Raw genomic sequence first — 26,017 nt, 5'->3', positions numbered from 1 at the left:
AATTACATTTTATAAAGATCTTAAAAAGATTTTGTCAGAAAGAAATATTCATTTCTATTTCAAATAAAATAAAATAATCTTATCCAACTTTGTGTATTTTAAGAAATTTTTCAAATAAGATTTTTACTACAAAATTATTTTGCATGTATAATATATTATAGTTTTTTTTAATATTTGTTTTGATGTTTTAAACAATATCTCAAAATATTTCTTCTCTATTATGTAGGTCCAATTTAATTTGACTTCCATATACATTTTAAACTTAGAAATAAAATTATGTAAAATAATATTTTTACATAATAATTTTCACAAAATATATTTTGTTACAAAAATTTATAGTAATAAAAATATAAGCCACTTAAATATAGGCATTATAGAGTTATATAATACATACAAATTACATTCAAATATAGCCAACCTTAATTTTTTTATTAAATGTATTTTAATAAGACTAATAATATATGGAATCTTTGAACTACTTTAATCTTAATATTTTTTGATATCTTTTCATTTAAAATCTAAATATATATATATACAAAGATAGAGGCATGAGATAAACCGGATTACACAGAATCGATTCGGATGAGGGCTCGTTTGGTTCTGTGCCAGGTGTCCAAAACTCCATCTTCTTCTTGATGACGTGGCGGCTGTGGAGAGAGGTAAGTATCATTTATTGTAATAGAAGATAGACTAAAGTAAACCAACTTATGGAAATGAAGCTATACCGAAGAATTTGAATTTTGTATAATTCTTTTGTCTGTAGACTACCGAATGATGGTTTAATGTGATGTTGGTTTAAATTAAGTAATTCGGTTATATGTTATATAAGTAGTTATAATATTAACTAGAACTTAGTTTGATTTAACTTGTATTTAACGTGAACTCATAAATCATTGGTTTTATAATAGAAATTTCATGTATTTTTTTTATATTTTGTGATTTACATATAGAGTAGAATATATTATTTTATAACATAGATGTTTGATAATAATAATTTTTATATGTACATAATATTATATTAAAATTTTTATAACTTGATGGAATTTGATGTAAATATACTATTCATATATTAACATGTTGTTTTTTTTGTTAATTTATTTTAAAATGAAACAACATACTAAATTTTTTATTTTTTTTGCATTGCCCAAAATTAATATTGTACGAATGTTAACTAAATTGACCATACTAAAAAGGTTTTCTCCCTTTAATACAATTGATTTAGTTAATATTCATACAATATTAATAATGGTCAATATATGATTATCGATTTTGGTTAGATAAGTTTTGGAATTGTAATTAATAATTTTAAATGCAGTGATAGAATCTGTAAATAAAAACAAATACAAAAAGAAAGTATTTAATTTATTGTAAATTCAATAGCTAATAGTATAAATAAAAAAATTACTAAAAATATTGTTATACATGTTTCCAAACAATTCTCATTTATATTATTATCCATATTTCCAAACAGTACCAAAAAATACTTCAGTTTTAATAGGAGTGAACCTTTAAATTCACTTCTCCTTCTATGACCAATCAAAGTGTCACGCAAATAATTAATTAAAAAATATTAAATTTATTTTAAAATAACTAAAAAAAAAGAATAATGCTAATCTTAACAACGTTCACGCCACCAGCTAAATCGTAAACCCAAAATCTTAAATTCTCAACCCTAAACCGTAAATATGAAACTCAAACCCTATACCCTAAACCCAATTCCTAGACCCTAAACCCCAACCGTATTCTCTAAACCCAAATCCTATACCCTAAATCCAAACCGTAAACCTTAAATTCAAACCCTATACCCTAAACCAAATCATATACCCTAAACCCAAACCGTATGCCCTAAACCCAAATCTTAGACTTAAAACCCAAACTGTAACCCGTAAACCCAAACCCTAAACCTAGACGCTATAAGGTTTGGGTTTAGGGTCTAGGATTTGAGTTTAGGGTATATGGTTTGGGTTTAGGGTTTATGGTTTGGGTTTAAGGTATACAGTTTGGGTTTTAGGGTATACAATTTGGGTTTAGGGTCTAGGATTTGGGTTTAGGGTATAGGGTTTTGGGTTTAGGATATAAAGTTTAGGGTTTAGAATTTAGAATTTAAGATTTAAGATTTACGTTTTAGCTAGCGGCGTCATCGTCGTTAAAATTGGCGTTATTCTTTTTTTTAGTTCTTTTTAAATAAATGTAATATTTTGTAATTAATTATCTACGTGACACTTTGATTGGTCCTGGAAGGAGAGATGAATTTAAAGGTTCACCCTAGACGGTTAATGCACAAGCTACGGATAATGCAAGAAACCAAATTATTCTGAGAATGCCTAGGATTCGTGCCTACTTGAGATCGTTGAGAGTCGAAGCTCTATCCGAGAACAAGGTCAGAGTTTATAAAAGCTCTTTAAATTAATTCAATGTAAAAGTCGTACCTTACAAAGCCAAGGTATCAACGTATATATAGCAAAGCTAAACACTAAAGCAATGTCAGTAAAGGAATATCACATATCCTTATCGACATAATAAAAGGAAATAAAACCTTAACCGATATCTAAACTTAAGATAATAATTAAAAGAAAACCAAAGCCCACGTAACATAGGATGTGTACTACATCAGGTCCCCCGGAGTAAGAAAAGATTCGTCTCCGAATCTTCAGGATCATCCTGAGGAACGAACTGCACCAATTAAATGCTTGACCTTAAAAGCGTCCGAGCAACGAACATTCGCTGGTAAAGAGACCCAATAAGCATTTGAATTGATCTTCTCTACAATCTCCAATGGTCCAATCTTGCGTGCCTTACGCTTGTTGTACTCACGAGGTGGAAAACGTTCCTTCGTCAAGACAGCCCACACCTTGTCACCCACGCTGAACTGGACGTCCCTATGATGGCGATCTGCAGCCTCTTTGTATTTAGCCGAAGAAACCTGTAAGTTGTCATGAACCTGCTGATGTATATGAGATACATCTGCCACGAAGTCCATAGCCTCGCCATGATCACGAGTCGCGTCTGGTAGAACCCCAAAGTCGACTGGGCCACGAGGGACAATCCCATACACAACGCGGAAAGGGCTAAACGACGTACTGCGGTTGACGGCATGGTTGTGGGCGAACTCAGCCTGGCACAAAACACTATCCCACGAACGAATGTGATCACCCACAAGACACCGTAACATATCACCCAAAGATCTATTCGTCACTTCGGTCTGTCCATCCGATTGAGGATGATACGCTGAACTCATATCGAGACTAGTACAAAGCAGTTTCCAAAGGGATCTCCAAAAGTGACTCAAGATACGAGAATCGCGATCGGAGACAATTGATAAAGGCAAACCATGCAGACGATAAATTTCCCTGAAGAAAAGCTGAGCCACTTTGACTGCATCCATAGTCTTCTTACAAGGGATAAAGTGAGCCATCTTAGAAAATCGGTCCACCGCCACAAAGATTGAATCATGACCACTTTGCGTACGAGGAAGACCCAACACAAAATCCATGCTTATATCAGTCCACGTTTGAGTAGGAATTGGTAAAGGCATATACAATCCTCCATTCGTTGCATGTCCTTTTGAAGATTGACAAACCACGCAACGTTCAACAAAACGAGCCACATCACGTCTTAAGGACGGCCAAAAATACGATTCCAATACGAGTTTAAGCGTTCGGTCCCGGCCAATATGACCCTCATTGTGTAACTCCTGTATAATACGCAAACGCCAGCTTCCCTCTGGCACGTAAAGCTTGTTATCGCGAAACAAGAAGCCATCATGAAGAACAAAGTCTGTTTGAACACGAGAGGCCACATCTGACCAAATTCTACCAAAGAAAGGGTCAGACTCATAAGCATCAGCGAACGTAGCGACTCCAGGAACTGAGGCGTGAAAGGTTGCTAGTAGAGTATGTCTTCTGCTTAATGCGTCAGCCACCTTATTGGTTTTTCCGGATTGATGACGGATCATAAAAGTGAATTGTTGAAGATAAGCAATCCATGATGCATGGCGAGAAGAAATTTTGGACTGGCTGTCCAAGTGTTTCAACGTGTCATGGTCGGTGAAAAGAATAAACTCCTGGTGAAAAATATAGTGGCGCCAATGACGAATTGCTTGAACAATCGCATAAAACTCCACGTCGTAAGTAGAGTAACGAGCGCGAGAACCAGCAATTTTTTCACTGTAGAACGCGACTGGTCTTCCTTGTTGGCTAAGGACTGCTCCAATACCTGTCTTGCAGGCATCGCAATGAAGCTCAAAGACTGTTGAGAATTCAGGAAGAGCTAAGATAGGTGCTGAGATGAGATGATCTTTGATTGTCTGAAAGGCCATTGCTGCTGCCTCTGTCCAAGAAAAGGTCGATCCTCTCATACAATCTGTAAGAGGCGCGGATAGAGCGCTAAAGTTTCGAATGAAATGCCGGTAAAAAGAAGCCAACCCGTGGAAGCTTCTGATCTCCGTGATTGTGCGTGGTATAGGCCAGGACTTAATGGCCTCGATCTTGCTCGGGTCGACCTCTAGTCCATGCGAAGAAACAATATAACCCAAGAACAAGACTTTCGAGGTACCAAACACACACTTCTTTCGTGCTGGAAACAATTTCTGTTGTCGTAGAAATTCATGCACGTCGCGAAGGTGATTGAGATGGGATTTTATATCGTTACTAAAGATGAGAATATCATCAAAGTAAACGATGACACACTTTCCAATGAATGGACGGAGAGCTTGATTCATTACCCGCATAAACGTACTCGGAGCATTAGAGAGGCCGAATGGCATAACCAACCACTCGAATAATCCTTCGCGGGTCTTGAAAGCCGTTTTCCACTCATCTCCTAGTCTGATACGAATTTGATGATATCCACTTTTAAGATCTAATTTCAAGAATATGGATGCTTTGCCGATCTGATCAAGAAGGTCATCGAGGCGAGGAATCGGAAAGCGATAACGAACCGTAATTTTATTCATCGTTCTGCTGTCCACGCACATACGCCACGATCCGTCCTTTTTGGAATCAATAATGCAGGAACTGCTGTTGGGCTAAGACTTTCTCTAATATGACCTTTTGTCAAAAGATCTTCGACTTGTCGACGAAGCTCATCATGTTCTTTCTGGCTCATCCTATAGTGCGGTCTGTTGGGAAGAGACGCGTTAGGGAGGAGGTCAATGTGATGCTGGATGTCACGTAAAGGAGGCAGTTCGGTTGGCAGATCCGAAGGAAACACATCTGCGAACTCGTCCAATAAGTTAGTAAACTCATGTGGGACGGGCTCCGGAGGTGTATTTGTGACTGGGGTTGAGATCAGTGCCCAAACGAATTCAGTATCACGTAGTTGCGCTTCGAAGGCTGCTTTTGGTAGTGTAAGAAGAGTTGAACCCGTTGTTTTGGTCGGCGTAGTAGTATTTGTTGTTGTTGTTGCGGAAGACTCTTCTGAGTTTGTTTGCTCTGGAGATGGTAGAAGAGTAATTGTACGTCCTTTAAACGCAAAGCTGTATGTATTATGTTTGCCGCGATGGGTGGCGTCTTTGTCGAATTGCCATGGCCGTCCGAGAAGGAGATGGCATGCGTCCATGGGAAATACGTCACAGCAGACCGTATCGAGATAAGATCCGATAGAAAAGGCGACCGAAACCTGTCGTGCCACGGTGATTTCTACTCCCTTATTGAGCCACGCTAGCTTGTAAGGCGTCGGGTGAGCGATCTTTTTGAGATCCAGTCTCTTGACGGCCAACGCTGATATTTCATTAGTGCAACTACCCGAATCAATGATAAGCTTACATATCTTCCCATTAATGGTGCAGGTAGAGCGAAACAATGTAGTGCATAGCCAAGATTCCTGTTATGAACTTGTGAGCAGACAATTACGGCGAAGAACGAGAGCGTGAGCTCCTGTATCTCCTGCAATAAGCTCTGGTTCGCCATCTTGAGGAGAATCGGGGTCATAAGTATCGTATATTGGGTCCTCGTCAAAAGTAACATCTTGATTAAGGAGGCCGCAAAGATTTTGATTAGGACAAGCAGTCTGTCGATGTCCGTTTTCACCACAGGTGAAACAACGGAGAGCACTTGTTCGTGCCGGACGAGATTGTGAAGTTGTATCTGTCGTTGTATTTGCATATGTTCGTGTTGCCGTTGGGCGCTGCTGAGAAGCTTCAGAAGTTGACGTTGTGCTATTGTTGACGCCAAGAGAAGTCGAGTTTCCTCTGTTGTTTCCCGTGTTCCAAGATGAACGAAACTGTATTTCCATGCTTAAAGCACGCTGGTGTGCTTCAGAGACGATGATAGGGTTGAACTGTTGTAACACGATTTGAATTTGGTATCGAAGACCCCCGATGAAACGGGAAACAAGTTGTTCCTCTGTTTTGACGAGTGTTGTTCGTGCAACCATGTGGAAGAAGTCTGTTGCGTATTCATCCACTGTCCGTGAACCTTGTCGCAACGATTGCAATTTGTTGTAAAGAGTGCATTCGTAATTGTATGGTAAGAAGGCTCTTCTCATATGTTTCTTAAGACGTTCCCATGTATCAATCCGAGATTTCCCAGCTCGGCGACGGGATTCTTTTATCTGTTGCCACCATGCCTAGCTCTATTTTTGAAGCGTGAAGCGATTAACGGAACACATTGATTGACGGGAATGCGTTTAAATTCCAATATTTCTTCAATGGAGCTTAACCAATCCAGAAATTCCTCAGTGCTAAGATTTCCCGAAAACTCAGGAATCTCGACTTTAAAACCTGAATCCCATCGTCTATCTTCAGCCTGAATTTCTCGTCTATTGAGTTAATGATCAGCTGGAGCTGCGACATGATCTTGGTTACGGAGGTTCTGAGGATTAGCGAATAAGTTCTCGGCCAATTCATCATCAGAGGTGTCTTCTTCGCGGGGCTGTTGACCCATGTTACCTTGTCGACGATGAGCGGCTTGAACTGGAGCGATTTGCTGTCGTTGCAGGACTGTTGCCAGAGCTGTTTCGACGGCGTGAGTAAGGGTATCATGAAGGCCAGCAGTAAAGGTCTCCAATGTATTGCGGAGCTCTTCTTGCTGTTCTTCAGGAGTTTGTTTTCGCGGAGGCATTGTGAGATAATGTCGTGTGATGGAGTTGGTGCGGAAGTAGCAAAGATCATAGATTCTGATTAAGAAATCAAAACCGAAAGTCTCTGATACCAACTAATGTAGCACAAGCTACGGATAATGCAAGAAACCAATTGATTCTGAAAATGCCTAGGATTCGTGCCTACTTGAGATCGTTGAGAGTCGAAGCTCTATCCGAGAACAAGGTCAGAGTTTATAAAAGCTCTTTAAATTAATTCAATGTAAAAGTCGTACCTTACAAAGCCAAGGTATCGACGTATATATAGCAAAGCTAAACACTGAAAGGAAATAAAACCTTAACACTTATCTAAACTTAAGATAATAATTAAAAGAAAACCAAAGCCCATGTAACATAGGATGTGTACTACATCAATCGTGAACCTAAATTTTGTTATTTTAATAATATAGAAGAAAAGTTTTGAATGTGTCCAAAACCTAATAACAACTTTTAACGGTAGATAAAAAATATGACGCTAAATTAATAGATTAGATATAATAAATAAATACTAGGCCTAGCCCTTGTCCGTTTAAACTTTCCCTTGAAACCGACAACTTTCGACTGCAACGGTTCTTTTATGTGTTGTAGCATCTTCCGATCAGTAGCATCATCAATTGCAAGTTGCAAAATAAAATAAAAAAGTTCGCCGAAAATTTCAGTGATCAAGCGATTTAGATTATGACTAATAAGCCGCAACAAAACAAACAACTTGTGACATTTAATAATAGTTGCAAATCGCAATTGCAATCACAAGTTATTGCGACAGCTAAACAAATAGGGTCATTAAGTATAAGTAGAAAGGAACGTGCTTTCATCATTTTCTTATATGAAGACACATCCACTGTATATGAAACATAGAAACGGTAAGTCTATCATACACACTTTCTTATACGAAGACGCATCATTTTTTTTTTTTTGATAACTCTGGTATCTGGGCATCCACATTCCCAACTATCCCTCCGTAGGGGGTCCAGCGCCCCAACGGAAGGGATGTTAAATTCGTTGTGGCCAAAGCTCGAACCCGGGTGGCGGACAGTACAGCTGTACCTCCTTAACCACCAAGCCACGAGCGCTTGGTTAAGACGCATCATTTTCTTTTATGCATCGCAAGATTTTGAAATGGTTTCACCCAATTTTTTTAATAAATTGCGTTTGTATTTCTATGTCTATTAGATTATCAAAGGTTGTTTTATGCATCTCAAGATTTTGAAATGGTTCCACCCAATTTTTTTAAAAAATTGTGTTTGCATTTTTATGTCTACTAGATTAATATCAAAGATACCATACATAGGTTTTTAAGCATCGCAAGATTTTGAAATGGTTTCACCCAATTTTTTAATAAATTGTGTTTGTATTTTTATCTATTAGATTATCAAAGATTAGAAGGTTCATTCTATACCTTAAATATTTCCATTTGGTATTTATTTATTAAAACTCGTCCTTCAAATGGTTGCTTCTATCAAAACTTATTTTTTCTCAACGGTTCTATTAAAACTTATTCCACAATATTTAATACATTCAGTCATTAAGTACTTTAGTCTAATTTACTAAAAACGTTATTTTAGCCTACTACACGCACCACTATACTATTACATTTTGTATATATGGTTCATACACAAACCAAACCTATGGTGAACAGGTTTCTAGGTATAATGTTTTAATGGACAAGTTTTGATAGATCAAAACATGTTATTAAGCTTTAAATACGACTTTGTAGATCTGTTTAAGATTTTGTTTTTAAAATATGTAGAATGAGCGAACACTTGAAATTTTTTACTTCCACTTATTTAAGAATTTTATTTTGTTTTTTGACGGAATATGATACGAGAAGATTTAAATGGAAAGTGCACTTCTCTTAAGTACTTAAAACAATATATGCAAGTCGTCTCATTGACCTTTGACCTTGTATCGTCCTGCCCACAATGGTTATTCTTGAATTTTTAATTGTACTGAATATATTGACTTTGTAACAATAGGAAACGACGGATATTGGTAGCTTTAAATACTGAATGTTTAAATATACATCTGCAATTCTGCAGTGACTTATAACAATGATTTTATAAAAACATACTGTAAGACAACGATATTCCACTAGCCGATGACTTTGTAACCATCTACGTATAAAATACATATGTAAATTACTCAATTATGTGGTTAAGTAATTATGGAAACGACTGTTGGTGTATATATATTCATTTCCTGTATTACTGCCTTCAGACACATAACAAAGAAAGGTTTCAGAGAAGGAGTTTAGAAAAGTGAAGATGAAGTTCGGAAAAGAACTGTCGTCACAAATGGTACCGGAGTGGCAACAAGCTTACATGAGCTACGACTATCTCAAAAACCTTCTCAAAGAAATCACCAAACTCAAACACAGAACTAACCCTCCTCCACCACCACATAATGCCGTCTCCGGCGAAGGACTTAGCCGCAAAATGACTCTATACCGAGCTTTTAGTGGTCTTGTCCAAACGCCAGGAAAGAAAAGACAAAGGTCGGGGCAAATCAGCCCTTCTCAAAAAACTGACATTGAAGAAGGTAATGTTAAATCACGTACAAAAAAATCTGACAATGGTCGAATTGTAGTTTTTAAATATATTATCGTTGTGAGATTCTTAACAGGTTATGCTCCAATACTAGTCAACAAAGGAGGTCATGGCTTAGAAACTACTTTCTTGATGACGGCAGAGGAAGGAGGAGAATATGAATTGGTGTTTTTCCGGCGACTCGACGATGAGTTTAATAGAGTTGAGAAATTCTATAAAGAGAAAGTGGAAGAAGTAGTGAATGATGCGATTATGCTTAACAAGCAAATGGATGCTCTAATTGCATTCCGAGTTAAGGTTGAGAATCCTGTTGGGTGGGGATGGGAGGAGCGGACTGTGGAAATGACTCGCTTGGCCTCCGACGTTGCCACTTCCACCGCTGCCCTCTCTGCGTCTACCCCCGCTAGAACTGGAACCAGTAAGATCTTTAAAATGCATTTTATTTATTTATAGGTTACATCACGCACTAAATTAATGATTCAATCTGTTATTATGTTATATATTCATGACTTATTCTTGGGTTAACCTTTTGGGTGAAACTCTGGGTTCACCAACTAATAGGATTGTCTTATTTCATATTCGATATCTTTTAAAAAAATAAATAAAATATTATCAAATTAAATTATGTTTTTAAAATTAAAAGGTAAAAAAAAAAAAAAAATATTAGTAACTACAAAAAAAAAAAATTTAACATCGTCAGCAAAACACTAAACCGTAAATCCTAATCCTTAAACCCTAAATCCTTAACCCTAAACCCTTGGGTAACCCTAAACTCTTGGATAAATCTTAAACTCTAAATCAAAATCACTAAACACTAAAACACTCAAGAGTTTACGATTTAGGGATTTAGTGTTTAGTGTTTTTTATTTAGAGTTTAAAATTTATCCAAAGGTTTAGGGTTTACCCGAGGGTTTAGGTTTAGGATTTAGGGTTTAGGGATTAGGATTTAAGATTTAGTGTTTTGTTGATGACGTTAAAAATATTTTTTTTAATTTTTTTTTTCTGTAACTACTATTTTTATTTTACTTTTTTCTAAAACATAATATAACTTGACAATATATATATATATATTTTTAAAAAGATATCAAATTTGAAATAATGAAATTCTATTGGTTGGTGAATCTCACCCAAAAATAACTCTTTATTTATTATCTAATATTTCTTCGAACGAGGAAAGATCTTTGTCTTTGAAAGAGAGCAACGAAAATGGAAATGGAAACGAACTAAATATAAAATGAAAAAAAAAACGTATATAATCATAATATTAGGTGTATATTTAGCAACTTATGACGAAGGAAACGGTCCAATTCTATTCAATTCCAGCTAAATAAGTTCAGCAAATAATCAATCAACCAAATCTATATAAGTCGTTTCTCAAAAAAAAAAAATATATAAACCGGGCCTCGTGGTCTGGTGGTAAAGGAACCTCGGCTGAGATGCCCGTCATCACGAGTTCGAGTCCCGGCCACGGAATGACTTAGGCCCCCTGGAGGGTACAGACACAGGCTGGTTCCGGGTTCAGGGGGATTAGTCGGTTGGTCACGGCCGCCGGATCACTTCCTGATTAATCAAAAAAATATATATATATATATATATATAAATAATAAAAAATTTCATATGATAGCATTTTTAGTTTATATTAAAAAATAGTTCTCATGTAAGAAAATGATCAAAATAAGTTTTATTGAATGGTAAAAATATATTTTTATCTAGAGTTAACAAATCTATACTTAGCATTTTGAATTAAGAGATGAGATTTTGAAGATAAAATTTAAATTTAAAAAACAAAAAAAAATTAAATTTTTAAAATAAAAAAAATTAGGGAACTGAGTCAACATAAACTATAGCAGATGGCGAAGTCCTAGCACCTGGTGCCAGCTTGTCCGCCAGAGTATTTTGCGTCCTTGGGATATGTTGGATAGTAAAGTTAAGAAAGAATTCCTTACATCGCAGAAACTCCTCCATGTGTGTAGTGAATGCCGGTCATGTGTGGAGTACTTTGGTTATTTTTTTTTTGAAAAAAACTATTTTTGTGACGAACTTAAAAAAAAACTATTCGGGAGAATTCTGTCAAACTCCACCGATAAAACTCTTGCACCGTTAAAAACAAACGGCGTTAAAGCAAATCCATATACAGTTGTTAACCAGAAAACAGAGTCGGTTGAAATTACTTAAATTAATTTTGAAAATTCGGTTTATTTCGGTCTCAAACTTAACCGGGACGCTAATTTTGAAATCGATATTTATATTTCTCTCCCGCCTTATGTTGCAGTGAAGCCTAGAGCTCAAGCTCGCTTGGAGGCAATACATGAAGGAGGCTCCAGCAGAGGTGACGATGATGAAGATCACGGTGACGTGAGAAGCAGCAGCTTGAGCAAAATGGCAGCTGGAAGGCCAGCCCCGATCGAGGTTCTAGACCACATAAAGATCAACAACACTAAGGAAACGCCTAGGTCCACCATTAAAGGCGTTCTCCATTCTTCAAGCCATGAAGAGATCATATTCAGTAGGCATAATCTTAGGGAAGTCGAAGAGAAGCTCAAAGTAGCCTTCGTGGAGTTTTACCAGAAGCTTCGTCTCCTCAAGAGCTACAGGTTGCTTTCACGTGTGCATGAATGTGTTGAATTTTGTTAAAAAATTGACTTATTATTTGATTGGAATCGAAATATATATGCAGCTTTCTGAATGTGTTGGCGTTCTCCAAGATTTTGAAGAAGTATGATAAGGTTAATATTGGTCATACTAGATTTTTTTTTTATTCTAAGGTTGTTAAAAAATATTGAAAGGTGTTTTACGTCATTACATTCACAGATAACTTCAAGAAAAGCTTCCAAGCCTTACATGAAAATGGTTGATAATTCGTATCTCGGAAGCTCAGATGAGGTAAGCTTTGAGTTCGATCCAAACTAGAGTTTGATTTCTCTGTTTTGTTCCTTGTAATGACCTTCTTTTGCTTATCTTATATCACAGCTAATGAAACTGATACAGCGTGTTGAGGCTACGTTCATAAAGCATTTCGCAAATGGTAACAGAAGAAAAGGAATGAGCATTTTGAGACCTCAAATAAAAAGAGAAAGACATCGACTTACATTCTCCACAGGTAGAATCATAGATAAAGAAAATAAACATGTTCTGATTTATGTTTTTAATTGTTTTGTCAGTGTATTGTGTTTATGAGGAATTTATTTGTTTCAGGTTTCTCTGCTGGATGTGTGTTTTCTCTTATAGTTGCTCTTGTCTCCATCATACGCGCCCGGAATATTTTTCAAAAGGACGGCTACGAAGGTTACATGAAAACTATGTTCCCTCTTTATAGGTAAAAACTTTGCCTCTGCAACAAAATATTTTTTTAGGGTGAAACTCGTTTCTTTAAAAGGTTTTTGTTGCTCTTCTTGCAGCTTGTTTGGGTTCATTGTGCTTCACATGACTATGTATGCTATTGATATATACTATTGGAAGCGTTATAGAGTAAACTATGCATTCATATTTGGGTTCAAGCAAGGAACTGAACTTGGTTACAGACAAGTTCTGTTTGTGGGATTTAGCATTGGAGCTTTTGCGTTGCTTTGTGTTCTTGGTAATATTGACATGCAAGCAAACCCTAGAACCAAAAGTTTCCAAGCACTGACCGAACTTCTTCCTCTTTTCCTTCTTGGTGTAAGTCTGCAAATCCGAAAAAAAAATCAGTTTTTAATGCCAACTCAGCTGTAGAATGGGGGAAAATATATATATGATGTTTGTTTCAGGCTATGTTTACAGTTTTAATCTTGCCATTAAACATTCTCTACCGATCGAGCCGCTTCTTCTTCCTCACGTGTCTGTTTCACTGCCTTGCTGCTCCTCTTTACAAGGTAGGTGAAACATAAACTTCAACGGCTTATTATTGTTGATAATAATATAAAATAGCTACTAATGACTACTCAATGCAGGTGACGTTACCCGATTTCTTCTTAGGAGATCAATTAACTAGTCAAGTACAAGCTCTTCGAAGCATCCAGTTTTATATATGTTACTATGGCTGGGGAGACTTCAAACAAAGGCAAGACACATGCAAAGACTGGCAAGAATACAAAATTTTCTTATATATTGTTGCTGCAATCCCATATCTATCTCGCCTCCTTCAGGTACAAAAAAAAAAATCAATTAAAAAATAGCATGATCTAACATTGTTCCAGCGTTCGATAGTTTTATGTGTTGTTCTACTTTATTCAGTGCATGCGACGAATGTTTGAGGAAAAAAGCCTAGAGCAAGGATACAACGGAGTCAAATACTTGTTGACAATAATAGCGGTTTGTTTGAGAACAGCTTATGGTTTTGAAACCAACAAGAATCATAAGTTTATTCTCAAAGTATTAGCTGGATCTGCCTCAGTTCTTGCTGCTGTTTTCTGTACATACTGGGACTTTGTCCATGACTGGGGACTTCTGAATAGAACCTCCAAAAACAGATGGCTTCGAGATAAACTTCTAGTCCCACACAAGAGAGTATACTTCATTGCAATGGTACATGAGCTATTAAAAACGACTGATTATCTAAAAAAAAAAGATTGTATGCGTTTCAGTTATGTAATCTCCATTACCCACAGCTGATTCTTGAGATTAAATTTGCAGATTTTGAACGTTGTGTTGAGGTTCGCATGGTTGCAAACAGTATTAGATTTTGAGTTTAAGTTTCTTCATACTCAGACGGTGCTTGCGGTTGTGGCTTGTCTTGAGATTATTCGTCGTGGGATATGGAATTTCTTCAGGTTACTACTTCACACTTGCTTATTAGTTTTTTTTGTGGATTACCAAGAAACTTTGGATATAATCATTCCATTTTTTTCTTCTTTTGAATTTTCTCTATCATGGATTTTTATAAGTTTTATTTTCTTTTGTTTATTAAAAAGGCTAGAGAATGAACATTTGAATAATGTGGGGAAGTACCGAGCTTTCAAGTCAGTTCCACTACCGTTCAGCTACGACGAAGATGATGAAAAAGACGATTGACATGTTAACAGAAGAACGTGAACATTTGACCAAAAAAAAAAAAAGAACGTGAACATTTTCTTATACATGAAACGAAGTGTTTGTAACAAAAATTATTCATTGTCTAATACAAATTGATGGAAGTAATTTATCCCGTATATGGACGTGTTAATGTGATTACTGATTACTGTTTGTCGAACCGACACAAGTGGCAACTGGAAAACCTCTCCGTACAAAATTGTACGATTAGTACTTGTAGCATAGAAAACGAAATGTAAAGAGAAGTCCACAATAATTTGTCAGCGACATCAGTTTATAAGAGCATGTTCAACCGGTAGAAAAGTTAAGAGTTGCTAAAAGAAAAAAAATATTAATATTATAATAATTTATTTGTTTTTCATTTTTCTGTAAAAAAGATAACCAATTACTGAATGCCACATATATGAATTGTGTTAGTAGTCATATCTTAAGAGCATCATTATCGCCCGTCTTTAGAGGGTATCTTATGTTTAATTTGATTAAAAAAAAATCAAAAAGAGAAATAAACCGTAGAGGCGTCTCTTAATTTGGTACATGAAGAGCCGTCTCTTCTCTTCCTCTCTTCGCCTTCCTCTCTTCCTTTCTCTCTCTCTCTTCCTCTCTGTCTCTCTCCACTCCCTCTCCCATGGCGGCTTCTTCTACCTTCTCCTCATCAGCTCTTCTCTCAAACAACCGCACTCCACCGCTATGCTGCTCTGTCAGACCCTCGATCTCTTCCTCCCCGATGCCCAGGAGAAGATCCGTATTTTTGCTGAATCCTTTTGTGGATGCGATGATTGCTTCGAAAACGCCGGCTTGGGTCCATGCGGGTTTGCGGAGATATGATATTTTGAGAGCCCAAGACTTGAACTTTCTGTTCGGAAGCCTCCACCCTTTGAAGGAAACGCTCAAAGACAGAGACTTTAAGTATGGTGGTGAACGGTTTTGACGAGGAAACATAGCTTCAGGTCTGTCAATGGAGGTGGTGAGACAGAGTTTTGAAAGATGGGTTTTTTGTATCGTGAGCTAAAGAAGAAGATGGAAGAGAAAGTTTTGTTCTTTCTGTCTCTGTACTTTTCTTCTTTGATTTAACGTTGAAGAATAAAATAACGTTGGAGAGATGATGGTGCTAGGAGCTGGAGTGCAACAGCTCCTTTTGGGATAATTAGAAAGAAACTAGATGCAGTCGAGCGGGATGGAGAGGCTGATAAAAGCGCAGCAGACTCATCACATCAAGAACTCGGAGAAGAAGGTTCTCATCAAGAAAGTTAGGTATGGGCAGTTTATAGCTTTTAAAAGTTACTGCTTTGATTGATTTAGTGAGTGAGATATGAATAAAAAGGTTGAGATTTTAATAAAGATGGAACAAGAACGTAGAGTTTAGGTTATGTTCTTTGACCGTTGGTGTAGAGTAAGTTTAATGGTTGCTCTGTTTGGTTGGTGAGATGTTTGGAATCATGTACTCACAGTTGATCTGCTAATGAAATGTTTTTGGGTATGAGAAAAAGAATGAGACTTTAGTAAAGATGTTACCAAGAACATACACTCTAGGATATGTTGTTGGACCATTGCTGCAGACTAAGCTTAATGGTTGGTTGCTCTGTTTGGTTGGTGATATATCTAGAATTATGTACTCACGTTTAATCTGCTTATGAAATTTTTTGGATGCTGCAAGAACAACATACACTCTAGGATCTGTTCTCGGATCATTGTTGTAGAGCAAGCTTTGTGTTTATAATAGGAGTCTACTTGATGTAATGTTTCTCTCGTGTTCTTCTTTGCAGAGGTTTATAAGAGATGAGCTGCTGCTATAACCATTCATTCCATTACATTCTCTATATATGTGTTTATTCAGGTCGGTCATTTTATAGACAAAGTCATTCACTCATCAAACAAGTTCCTTCTTCTCTCCTTCTCACAATCATCGCACAAGTTCTATTTAATCACAAAACAATTTCCATTCTTCTCACAAAGTCATCAAACAAATTCCTTCATTTTTATTTTTTATGTTTTTATTTTAAAATCAATATTTAAAATGTTATCCTGTACTATGTTTTAAGAAAAAATTTAAGTTTAATAAGAAAAATCAAAAAAAAAATTGGTGTTTCATTTAATTTTTTTTTAAGAACCCTTAAATAAGAAACTTGCAATGGAGTACGTAAATTTTCGGGTCTCTTAATCCAGTCTCTTAATTCACTTTTACAATTAAAAAGTATTAAAAAAAAATTAGAGACCCATTTAGGGTCTCTAGGATAATGGTGCTCTTAAGATCGTTGTTTTAGAAACGTTCTTCTTTTTCTTTCCTATTTTTGCTTTATTTTTAATTTTTTTTTATTATAAAAAATGCTGGTTAAGAACCTGCATTAAAGATGCTCTAAAGCACTTTTAAAAAGTTCCTAACCCTGCCTAATAGCAGTGTAAAGTACCTAATAATACTTTGTAAAGTTTAAATTATTTTTAAAAATATTGTAAGTACATACCAAGTTTTGATTGATAAGTACGAATACAAGTCAGGTTTTTTTTTTGGGTCAAACAAGCATTGCATTACTAAATCGGAAGCTATACTCCCGAAACAGAGTTCATTACAGACATGGAAAGAGCTGACTTTGCCACAATGTCAGCTTCCGAATTGAAACTACGAGAGATAAAGTGAAAGGAAATAACATCGAAAAGAGATACAAAGTGATGATACCGAACCGTTCAGGTTGATTCCCACCCTTCTTCAACAGGTTGATAAGGGATAAGGAGTCAGAGATAACCGCCAGGGATCAAACGTTTGAGTACACGGCCCTAGAAACCGCTCCATGGACAGCAATGGCTTCCACAAGTCAGGTTTAAATATCAGTATGTATATCTACAAAAAAGGTAAAATGAGTAAAACGTGAAAACCCCTAGGTATTTTTTGCGGAATTTGAATATGATTAGAGAAAGTCGGTTCCTTGACCATGACCTTGTATCGCACGTCATGTCCACAATGGTTATCTTTGACTTTCTATAAAGATGGGAAGGGACGGATATTGATTGATTTTAAATTTGCGGTGTGTCGGTGACTAAATAAGTCATAACATTGCTTTTAAAAATGTAAGACAGCGATATTCCATTAAGCGACAAATAATGCAGGACCAGTATCTAGACATGTTCGAGGGTCGATTATGTATTTTATTAAAACAACTGTTGGTGTATATACATATTCATTTCCTCTTTAATTGCTTTCAGACACAACAAAGAAAGGTTTCAGACAAGAAAGATGAAGTTCGGAAAAGAATTGTCGTCACAAATGGTACCGGAGTGGCAACAAGCTTACATGAGCTACGATTATCTCAAAAAACTTCTCAAAGAAATCATCAAACTGAAACTCAGAACCAACCCTCCTCCCCATCCTCCTCCACATCAAGCCGTATCCGGTAAAAGACTTAGCCGCAAGATGACTCTATACCGAGCTTTTAGCGGCCTTGTCCAAACGCAAGGAAGGAAAAGACAAAGTTCCGGGCAAATCAACCCTTCTCTAGAAACTGACATTGAAGAAGGTAATGTTTGTTTGACGATGAATCTACATTTCCCATGTCTTTTATATATTTATTGTAGGGTTTTAAAAGAAATTCCAATGTGAGACTCATAACAGGTAATGCACCGATACTCGTCAACAAAACGAGTAATGGATTAGAAACTATGTTCTTGATGACGGCAGAGGAAGGAGGAGAATATGAATTGATCTTTTTCAGGCGACTCGATGATGAGTTTAATAGGGTTGAGAAGTTCTATAAAGAGAAAGTAGAAGAAGTAATGAATGATGCGATTATGCTTGATAAGCAAATGGATGCTCTAATTGCATTCCGAATTAAGGTTGAGAATCCTGTTGGGTGGGGATGGGAGGAGCGGACGGTGGAGATGACTCGCTTGGCCTCCGATGTTGCTACTTCCACGGCCGCGATTGCTGCTTCTACACCCTCTAAAACTCGAACCGGTAAGATCATTTAAATGTAGTTAATTTTTATTCCATCACGGAGTAATTTTTGTATGATTCTTGAAATAACGAAAATAGTTTTATAATGTTATAGTAATCATTACTTAATATTTCTTTGAACGAGGCAAAGTCTGTGTTGAACTAAAGACGAAATAGTAATCATAAAACATTTAGATTTATATTTTATAAATACTTCTTTGAACGCGGAAAAATCAGTGTGAACTAAAGACAGAAAAAAAACAATCTATATAATCATATAACATTTAGATTTATTTCTAATAACAGCTTATAACGTAGGAATCGGTCGCAAACATACAATTTTCTTTGACAACGACAAATAAACAATAATTAAAACCATACAATTATAAATTAAGTTTCCAGTTAAACAGGTTCAACAAAGAATTAATCAACTAAATCAGGATATCTTCTATCTTATTAAAATAGAAGTACACTTATAAACTAACTTTTATCATCTAAAATAGCCATTAAACATATCTAAATTGATTCTTAAAACAGTTAATGTAAAAGTATAAACTTAAAATAACTATTTACTAACATGATAAAGACAATTAATGCCATATTGATTTAGGTAAACAACCATAAAATCATGACAAAAATAGTTTTAGATATATTAATACTATATTATTAATAACTAATTAATAAAAATGACAAAGACAACTACCTAAATCGATTCAGGTATCCATTTACTAAATTAACAACACAGTATTCTTTTAAACTATATTTTTATTATTTATTAGTAATAATTAAAATGTAAAAACCACATAAAAGAATCATTTATATATAAATAAAATATAAATTACTATATGTAAATATATTACTTTCTGTAAATTTTTCTATAAATAATAACCCAATATAAACTCAGTATGATAAATATTGAAGAGTATAAATATATAGCACCAAATTTTAAACAGTATATAACAATTTTATCATATATTAACATTTTGATCCGTAAAATATAAAAATAGATTCATGCGGATGCACGGATCATATTTTACATATGTAGATAATATAATTGATGGTTCAAAGAGAAAATAAAATTAATCAGTATAAACTAAAAGTTATTGTGTTTAGAAATGTCAGATAAATTTTAAAAAATTATATTACCATTTATACAAAATAAAAATATATTTTTAAAAATAAAAATATATTTTTAAAAATAAAAATAAACATTCACACGGGTACGCGGCTAATTATAAGATATATTTTCGGATTTGAAACTACACAAAATTTTCAAATTTTATCAGTACTTAATTACACAAATTTGAAACTCATTTTGAAACTTTTGCAGCCTTTAAATCTAATGGCGTTAACGCAAAAATCCATATAAATTATTAAGCACAAAACAAAGTTGGTTTAAATTTGATATGAGTAAAGCGATTTATTATTTTGGTCTCAACTTAAACCGATCGATATGTATTATATCTCTCTCGCGTTATTGGAGCTAAAGCTCGCATGGAGCCGATACATGAAGGAGGCTCCAGCAGAGCTGATCAATCCGAAGATCACGGTGACGAGAGAAGGAGCAGCTTGAGCAAAGTGGCAGCGGGGAGGCCAGCCCCTATCGAGGTTCTAGACCACATAAAGATCAACAACACTAAGGAAACGCCTAGGTCCACCATTAAAAGCGTTATCCATTCCTCGAACCATGAGGAGATCAAATTCACTAGGCGTAATCTGAAGGAAGTGGAAGAGAAGCTCAAAGTCGCTTTCGTCCAGTTTTACCAAAAGCTTCGTCTCCTCAAGAGCTACAGGTTGGAATTTTACGTGTGCATGAATGAATATGTTGAATTTTTTTATATATTCACTGGAATCAAAATATATATGCAGCTTTCTGAATGTGTTGGCGTTCTCCAAGATTTTGAAGAAGTATGATAAGGTTAAAACTGGCCATAATAGAGATATTTTATTTTAAGGTTTATTACAAAATTAAGAATATGTTTACGACTAAAATGTGTTTGACGTAACAGATAACTTCGAGAAACGCTTCGAAGCCTTACATGAAAATGGTTGACAATTCGTATCTCGGAAGCTCAGATGACGTACGCTTTGATTCGATCCAAACTAGAGTTTTGGTTCTGTTTTGACACTTGTATTGATTTCTCTTGCTTCTCTTATATCGCAGCTAATGAAACTGATACAGCGTGTTGAAGCTACATTCATAAAGCATTTCGCAAATGGTAACAGACGAAAAGGAATGAAATTTTTGAGACCTCTAATGAAAAGAGAGAGACATCGACTCACATTCTTCACTGGTAGAATCATATACAATAATAGTATTATTATAATACCATCCTCTGCTTCTTCTATATTTTTATAAAAAAAATTATGGTCAATTTATGAGAGATTTGTTTTTTTAGGTTTCTCTGCTGGATGCATGTTTTCTCTTATAGTGGCTCTTGTAGCTATCATACGCGCCAGGAATATTTTTCAAGAGGAAGGCTACAAAGATTACATGAATAGTGTGTTCCCTCTTTATAGGTCAAAAACTTACTTTGTCTCTTCAACAAAATTGTTCTATAAGTTGAAACTTGTCTCTCTACAAGGTTGTTGCTGTTGTTCTTGCAGCTTGTTTGGGTTCATTGTGCTTCACATGACTATGTATGCTATTGATATATACTATTGGAAGCGTTATCGAGTAAATTATGCATTCATATTTGGGTTCAAGCAAGGAACTGAACTTGATTACAGACAAGTTCTGTTTGTGGGGTTTAGCATTGGAGCTTTCGCGTTGCTTTGTGTTCTTGGTAATCTTGACATGCAAGCAGACCCTAGAACCAAAAGTTACCAAGCACTAACCGAACTTCTTCCTCTTTTCCTTCTTGGTGTAAGTCCATAAACCCGAAAAATTTAGCTTTTTTATGATGGTACTAACTATATATGGTGTTTGTTTTAGGCTTTGCTTTTAGTTTTAGTCTTGCCGTTCAACATTCTCTACCGTTCAAGTCGCTTCTTCTTCCTCACGTGTTTGTTTCACTTCCTTGCTGCTCCTCTTTACAAGGTGAAACATAAACTCCAACTGCTTATTGATGTTAATAATAATATCATATCGTTACTAATACCTTCTAAATACAGGTAACGTTGCCTGATTTCTTCTTAGGAGATCAATTAACTAGCCAAGTACAAGCTCTTCGAAGCATCCAGTTCTACATATGCCACTATGGATGGGGAGACTTCAAACAAAGACAAAACACTTGTGGACGCTCAGAAGTCTACAACATTTTCATATACGTTGTTGCTGTAATACCGTATCTATCGCGCCTCCTTCAGGTACATAAAGTTTCATTAAAACAAAGATATAATCAACTTTGTTCCAGAATTGATAGTTTTATTGATTTAGTGTATACGCCGAATGTTTGAGGAAAGAAGTCTAGAGCAAGGATACAACGGAGTCAAATACTTTTTAACAATATTAGCGGTTTGTTTAAGAACAGCTTATGGTTTTGACAAGAACAAGAATCATAAGTTTATTCTCAAAGTATTAGCTGGTTCTGCCTCAGTCCTTGCTGCTGTTTTCTGTACATACTGGGACTTTGTCTATGACTGGGGACTTCTGAATAGAACATCCAAAAACAGATGGCTTAGAGATAAACTTCTCGTCCCACACAAGAGAGTATATTTCATTGCAATGGTACGTGAGCGATTAAAAACATCTAATCATCTTTAAAAAAGTGTGTTCGATTATGTGATAACTCAATTCTCCACAACTGATTCTTGAAAATTAAAATTTGCAGATCTTGAACGTTGTGTTGAGATTTGCATGGTTGCAAACGGTATTGGATTTTGAAATTAAGTTTCTTCACACTCAAACGGTGCTTGTGGTTGTGGCCTGTCTTGAGATTATTCGCCGTGGGATATGGAATTTCTTCAGGTTACTACTTCACACTTACTTCTTCTTTTATCAATTTTCTACCTTGGTTTTTCGAAAAGTTAATTTGTTTTTTTTTTGGTTCGTTTTAAACAGGCTAGAGAATGAGCATTTGAATAATGTGGGGAAGTACCGAGCTTTCAAGTCAGTTCCATTACCATTCAGCTACGATGAAGATGATGACAAGGACGACTAACATGTTTGCAGAAAAACGTCAACTGACATTTACTTTATACATGTTGAACATACAAAATTAAGTTTTTCTAACAAAAATTATTAATGTTTATACAAATCTGAAAGAAGTGTCGAAACACTTGTAATAGCAATGCAGTGGTATGGTTAGCATCATGATTATCCCAAAGACCCATTAATTTAGGGTTTCTTATTTTTTTTTAAATAGTAAAAGTGACTTAAGAGACAACATTAAGAAATCCGAACATTTATGTGCTCTAATGCAAGTCTCTTAATTAAGAGTTTTTAGAAAAAAATATTAAACATTTTTTTATTAAGCTTAAATTTTTTTGATTAAATAAAACATATTAAAAGATAATATTATAAACATAGATTTTTAAATAAAAACATAAAACAAAGTCATAATATAACTAGGATCATTTGTTCCCATACTTGAACCAAGAAAGGTGATGCAAAGAACTCCACAGTGCAATTATAATCCTATCAACTGCACACAGTTATAATCCTATCAACAAGTAATGAAACATATTGTTGATTGCTGAAAGAAACTTACTTTGAAGACAAAAGAGTACTCAGCCTCCCAACGGAACTGATGTCGTCCATGAGCTTCAAAGACTTGACTCTTAACTTTCACTGATCCTTTAAGAATACAAACCAAAGATTCCCACATGTTCCTGTTCAGCGAATCTCCAACAAACGCAAGCCTTCTTCCTCTAATCATCTCCAGCAATTTGCCACCATTCAACCTTTTATATATAAATACAAAAAAAAACACCAACCTTATAAGACAAAGTATTAGACTTTAAAGTCAAAATTAAAAGTTTTATCCTTTTACCTTGGTAAAGTGCATTGCTTTGGCTTCCACTTCAATTTCTGAAACTCAACGTCGGGTCTTCCGTTGGTTATACAAGGAACCTGGTCGTCGATCAGATTACACGAACCGGGTTTGAACAAACTTCCAAATCCCCTGATGAACACAAATCTTGTTGGATGGCTTTAAGGTGTGCTTGTTATGATCACCCAAATCATCATCTGAATCAAAAGGATTCGGCTTGGAAGATGGGTGGAATGCAGAAGCAGAAGGCTTATGCTTGGAAATAGGGGATCCTTCAAACCAAACATTGTATTCATGTTTTGCTTCAAAACCTGAAAAAACTATATAACTATAAGAATGCTGTGATTCTGATTTTGAATTAGATAACCAAACTTTGAACTTCATCAAAAGCACAAAATATTCTATCATAATTTATCAATTATCTATTAATCAATCAAGTAGATCGCAGAACTAAGCACATCAAGAATTGAGGAGGAAGAGGAGCAACAAACAAAAGAGAGGGAGAGAATCAGAGATTGAAAAAGAAAGAAAATCGCAGTAGCGGCGTACCTGGATGAGCGAGCGGATAGAGAGAAGAAGAAAACTGAGTGGTGCTCGGTAACGAAGAAGAAGAAGAAAGGATTCTAGGCTGAGCCGTCGAGAGAGAGCCGTCAGGAGAGAGATACAATCTCTCAAATTCCTCTGCTCAATAAAACTGTAACAAGTGTGTCAAGAGACGTACCTTCTATCGCTTAATTAAGATACGCTTTTTCAAGGAGAGAGAGCCGTCAACAAATTTAACAGAAATATTTGATATCGTTTATTGTTGGCGTTAAGTGAAACGACGTCGTTTTCAAATGAGATGAAACGACGTCGTTTTATATGATTTGAAATTAAAAATATGTAGAACCCTAGATTCGAACCCGGGTTAGTTGGTTAAATGGCAAGGTATTTTACCACTAGGCTACTCACACTTTCAGTGTACTTACTAGTATGTTTACTTTTATTTGGTACATATTAAATATAAAAAATTCTCTAAAAACTTAATAAGATCTTTAAAATTCCAAAAAAATAAAAAATAAAGAAGATTTTTATAAAAAAAATTATTTTTCTATTTAAAAAATAAAATTTTATTTTTCTTTTTAAAAAATAAAAACTCTTCCAAAATTTTCTAAAAACTTAAAAAGATCTTTAAAATTCCAAAAATATTGAAAAAATAAAGAATATTTTTATAAAATTAATTTTGAAATTAAAATAGAAAATAAAATTTTCTTTTTTCTTTTCATAAAATAAAAAATCTTCCAAAATTTTCAATTTTTTTAATACATTTGCTAAAAGTTGAAATTAATTATACACACATAAAAAGTTGATAATTGTAACTTTAATTTTTTGCATTTTATTATAATTTTTAAAAAAATTGGATTTTTTTAAAAAAATGAAAATTTTGGAAACTTTTTGACTTTTTAAAGAAAAAAAATATTTTAATTTTAATTCAAAATTAATTTTATGAAAATTTTGGGAGATTTTTTTTTTTAAGAAATATAAAATTTTATTTTTTAAAGAAAAATAAAATTTTATTTTCAATTTTAATTTCAAAATTAATTTATAAAAAATTTCTTTATTTTTTTCAATTTTTTGGAATTTAAAGTTCGTTTTAATTTTATAGAAAATTTTGGAAGAAATTTTATTTTTTAAAAAGAAAAATAAATTTTGTTTTCAATTTTAATTTTAATTTCAAAATTGATTTTATAAAAAATTTCTTATTTTTCAATTTTTTTGGAATTTTAAAGATCTTTTTAAGTTTTTTGAGAATATTTTTATATTCAATCAGTACCAAATAAAAGTAAACATGTTAGCAAGTACATTGAAAGTTCCACTAGCCTAGTGGTAAAAGACCTTGCCATTTGACCAAACAACATGGGTTCGAATCCAGGGGTCTACATATTTTTAATTTCAAATCATGTAAAACGACGTCGTTTCACTTAACGCCAACAATAAACGACGTCAAATATTTCTGTTAAATTTGTTGACGGCGTGCTAAATTGGCAAGTCAGCGAAAACATTGTTAATTAATTCTAAAGTCAATGAAAGTTTGGTGTTTTTTTGGTCAGCTCAAAAGTTCATGTTTCTTTTGGCAATTCGTGCAAAGTTAAGGTTTTTTTTTGCCGAATTCTCCTTTTTCAATTAATAGCTATTTTTTTTTTTAAATCCTAATTATACTAAAAGCCCGTTTAAGAGCTCCAGATAATGGTGCTCTTAGAGCATATGCAATGGTGTACTCCACCTTAAAATCCTTAGGAATATTTTAGTAATATTTTTTTTTTTGAATAGTTAAGGATTTCGATCAAAACTGTGTGTCCAATGGTGTTTCCGAAGATGGAGTTCTTAGGAATAAAAAAAATATTTTTTTTTTAATGTTTTTTTTTAAATTGAAATTTAAATTTTATTAATTGCATGATTAAAAATAAAGATACAATGATTAAATATAAAGATACACTAATTATTAATCTTCATCACCAAATTTGTTCCAAATATTTTTGATTAAATCATTT

The 26,017-nt window shown here is 34.6% G+C and overlaps 2 protein-coding genes and 1 long non-coding RNA gene across 4 annotated transcripts; 2 read left to right on the top strand and 1 right to left on the bottom strand.

Annotated features, from left to right (window-relative positions):
* Positions 1 to 6,623: 6,623 nt before the first annotated feature.
* On the top strand, positions 6,624 to 16,517 carry LOC106409554 (phosphate transporter PHO1 homolog 2-like). The gene is made up of 14 exons (XM_013850167.3): positions 6,624 to 9,615; positions 9,700 to 10,041; positions 11,896 to 12,217; positions 12,301 to 12,349; positions 12,435 to 12,506; positions 12,594 to 12,723; positions 12,819 to 12,939; positions 13,022 to 13,280; positions 13,370 to 13,474; positions 13,553 to 13,747; positions 13,836 to 14,126; positions 14,235 to 14,371; positions 14,513 to 15,881; positions 16,394 to 16,517. The coding sequence occupies exons 1-13, from the start codon at positions 9,342 to 9,344 to the stop codon at positions 14,610 to 14,612; spliced, it is 2,397 nt and encodes a 798-aa protein (XP_013705621.1). The 5' UTR covers positions 6,624 to 9,341; the 3' UTR covers positions 14,613 to 15,881; positions 16,394 to 16,517.
* On the top strand, positions 15,660 to 23,207 carry LOC106407514 (phosphate transporter PHO1 homolog 2). 2 transcript variants are annotated; one of them, XM_048763701.1, is made up of 15 exons: positions 15,660 to 15,881; positions 16,394 to 16,464; positions 17,186 to 18,136; positions 18,232 to 18,568; positions 20,019 to 20,345; positions 20,422 to 20,470; positions 20,562 to 20,633; positions 20,717 to 20,846; positions 20,952 to 21,072; positions 21,160 to 21,418; positions 21,488 to 21,592; positions 21,667 to 21,861; positions 21,932 to 22,222; positions 22,326 to 22,462; positions 22,556 to 23,207. In XM_048763701.1, exons 3-15 carry the CDS (start codon positions 17,857 to 17,859, stop codon positions 22,653 to 22,655), a joined length of 2,403 nt encoding a protein of 800 aa, XP_048619658.1. In that variant the 5' UTR covers positions 15,660 to 15,881; positions 16,394 to 16,464; positions 17,186 to 17,856; the 3' UTR covers positions 22,656 to 23,207. The 2 variants fall into 2 exon arrangements, with proteins under 2 accessions (XP_048619658.1, XP_022562926.1); XM_022707205.2 differs by having other exon boundaries at positions 18,232 to 18,573; positions 20,042 to 20,345.
* Positions 22,997 to 24,241, bottom strand: LOC106409176. The gene is made up of 3 exons (XR_007326602.1): positions 24,036 to 24,241; positions 23,487 to 23,797; positions 22,997 to 23,397 (listed from the first exon to the last, which is right to left on the bottom strand). It is a non-coding gene; the product is annotated as an uncharacterized LOC106409176 (long non-coding RNA).
* Positions 24,242 to 26,017: the final 1,776 nt, after the last annotated feature.

The sequence above is a fragment of the Brassica napus genome, chromosome C7, assembly GCF_020379485.1.
Source record: "Brassica napus cultivar Da-Ae chromosome C7, Da-Ae, whole genome shotgun sequence".
NCBI lineage: Eukaryota > Viridiplantae > Streptophyta > Magnoliopsida > Brassicales > Brassicaceae > Brassica > Brassica napus.
This window is presented reverse-complemented; position numbering and strand designations above follow the sequence as displayed.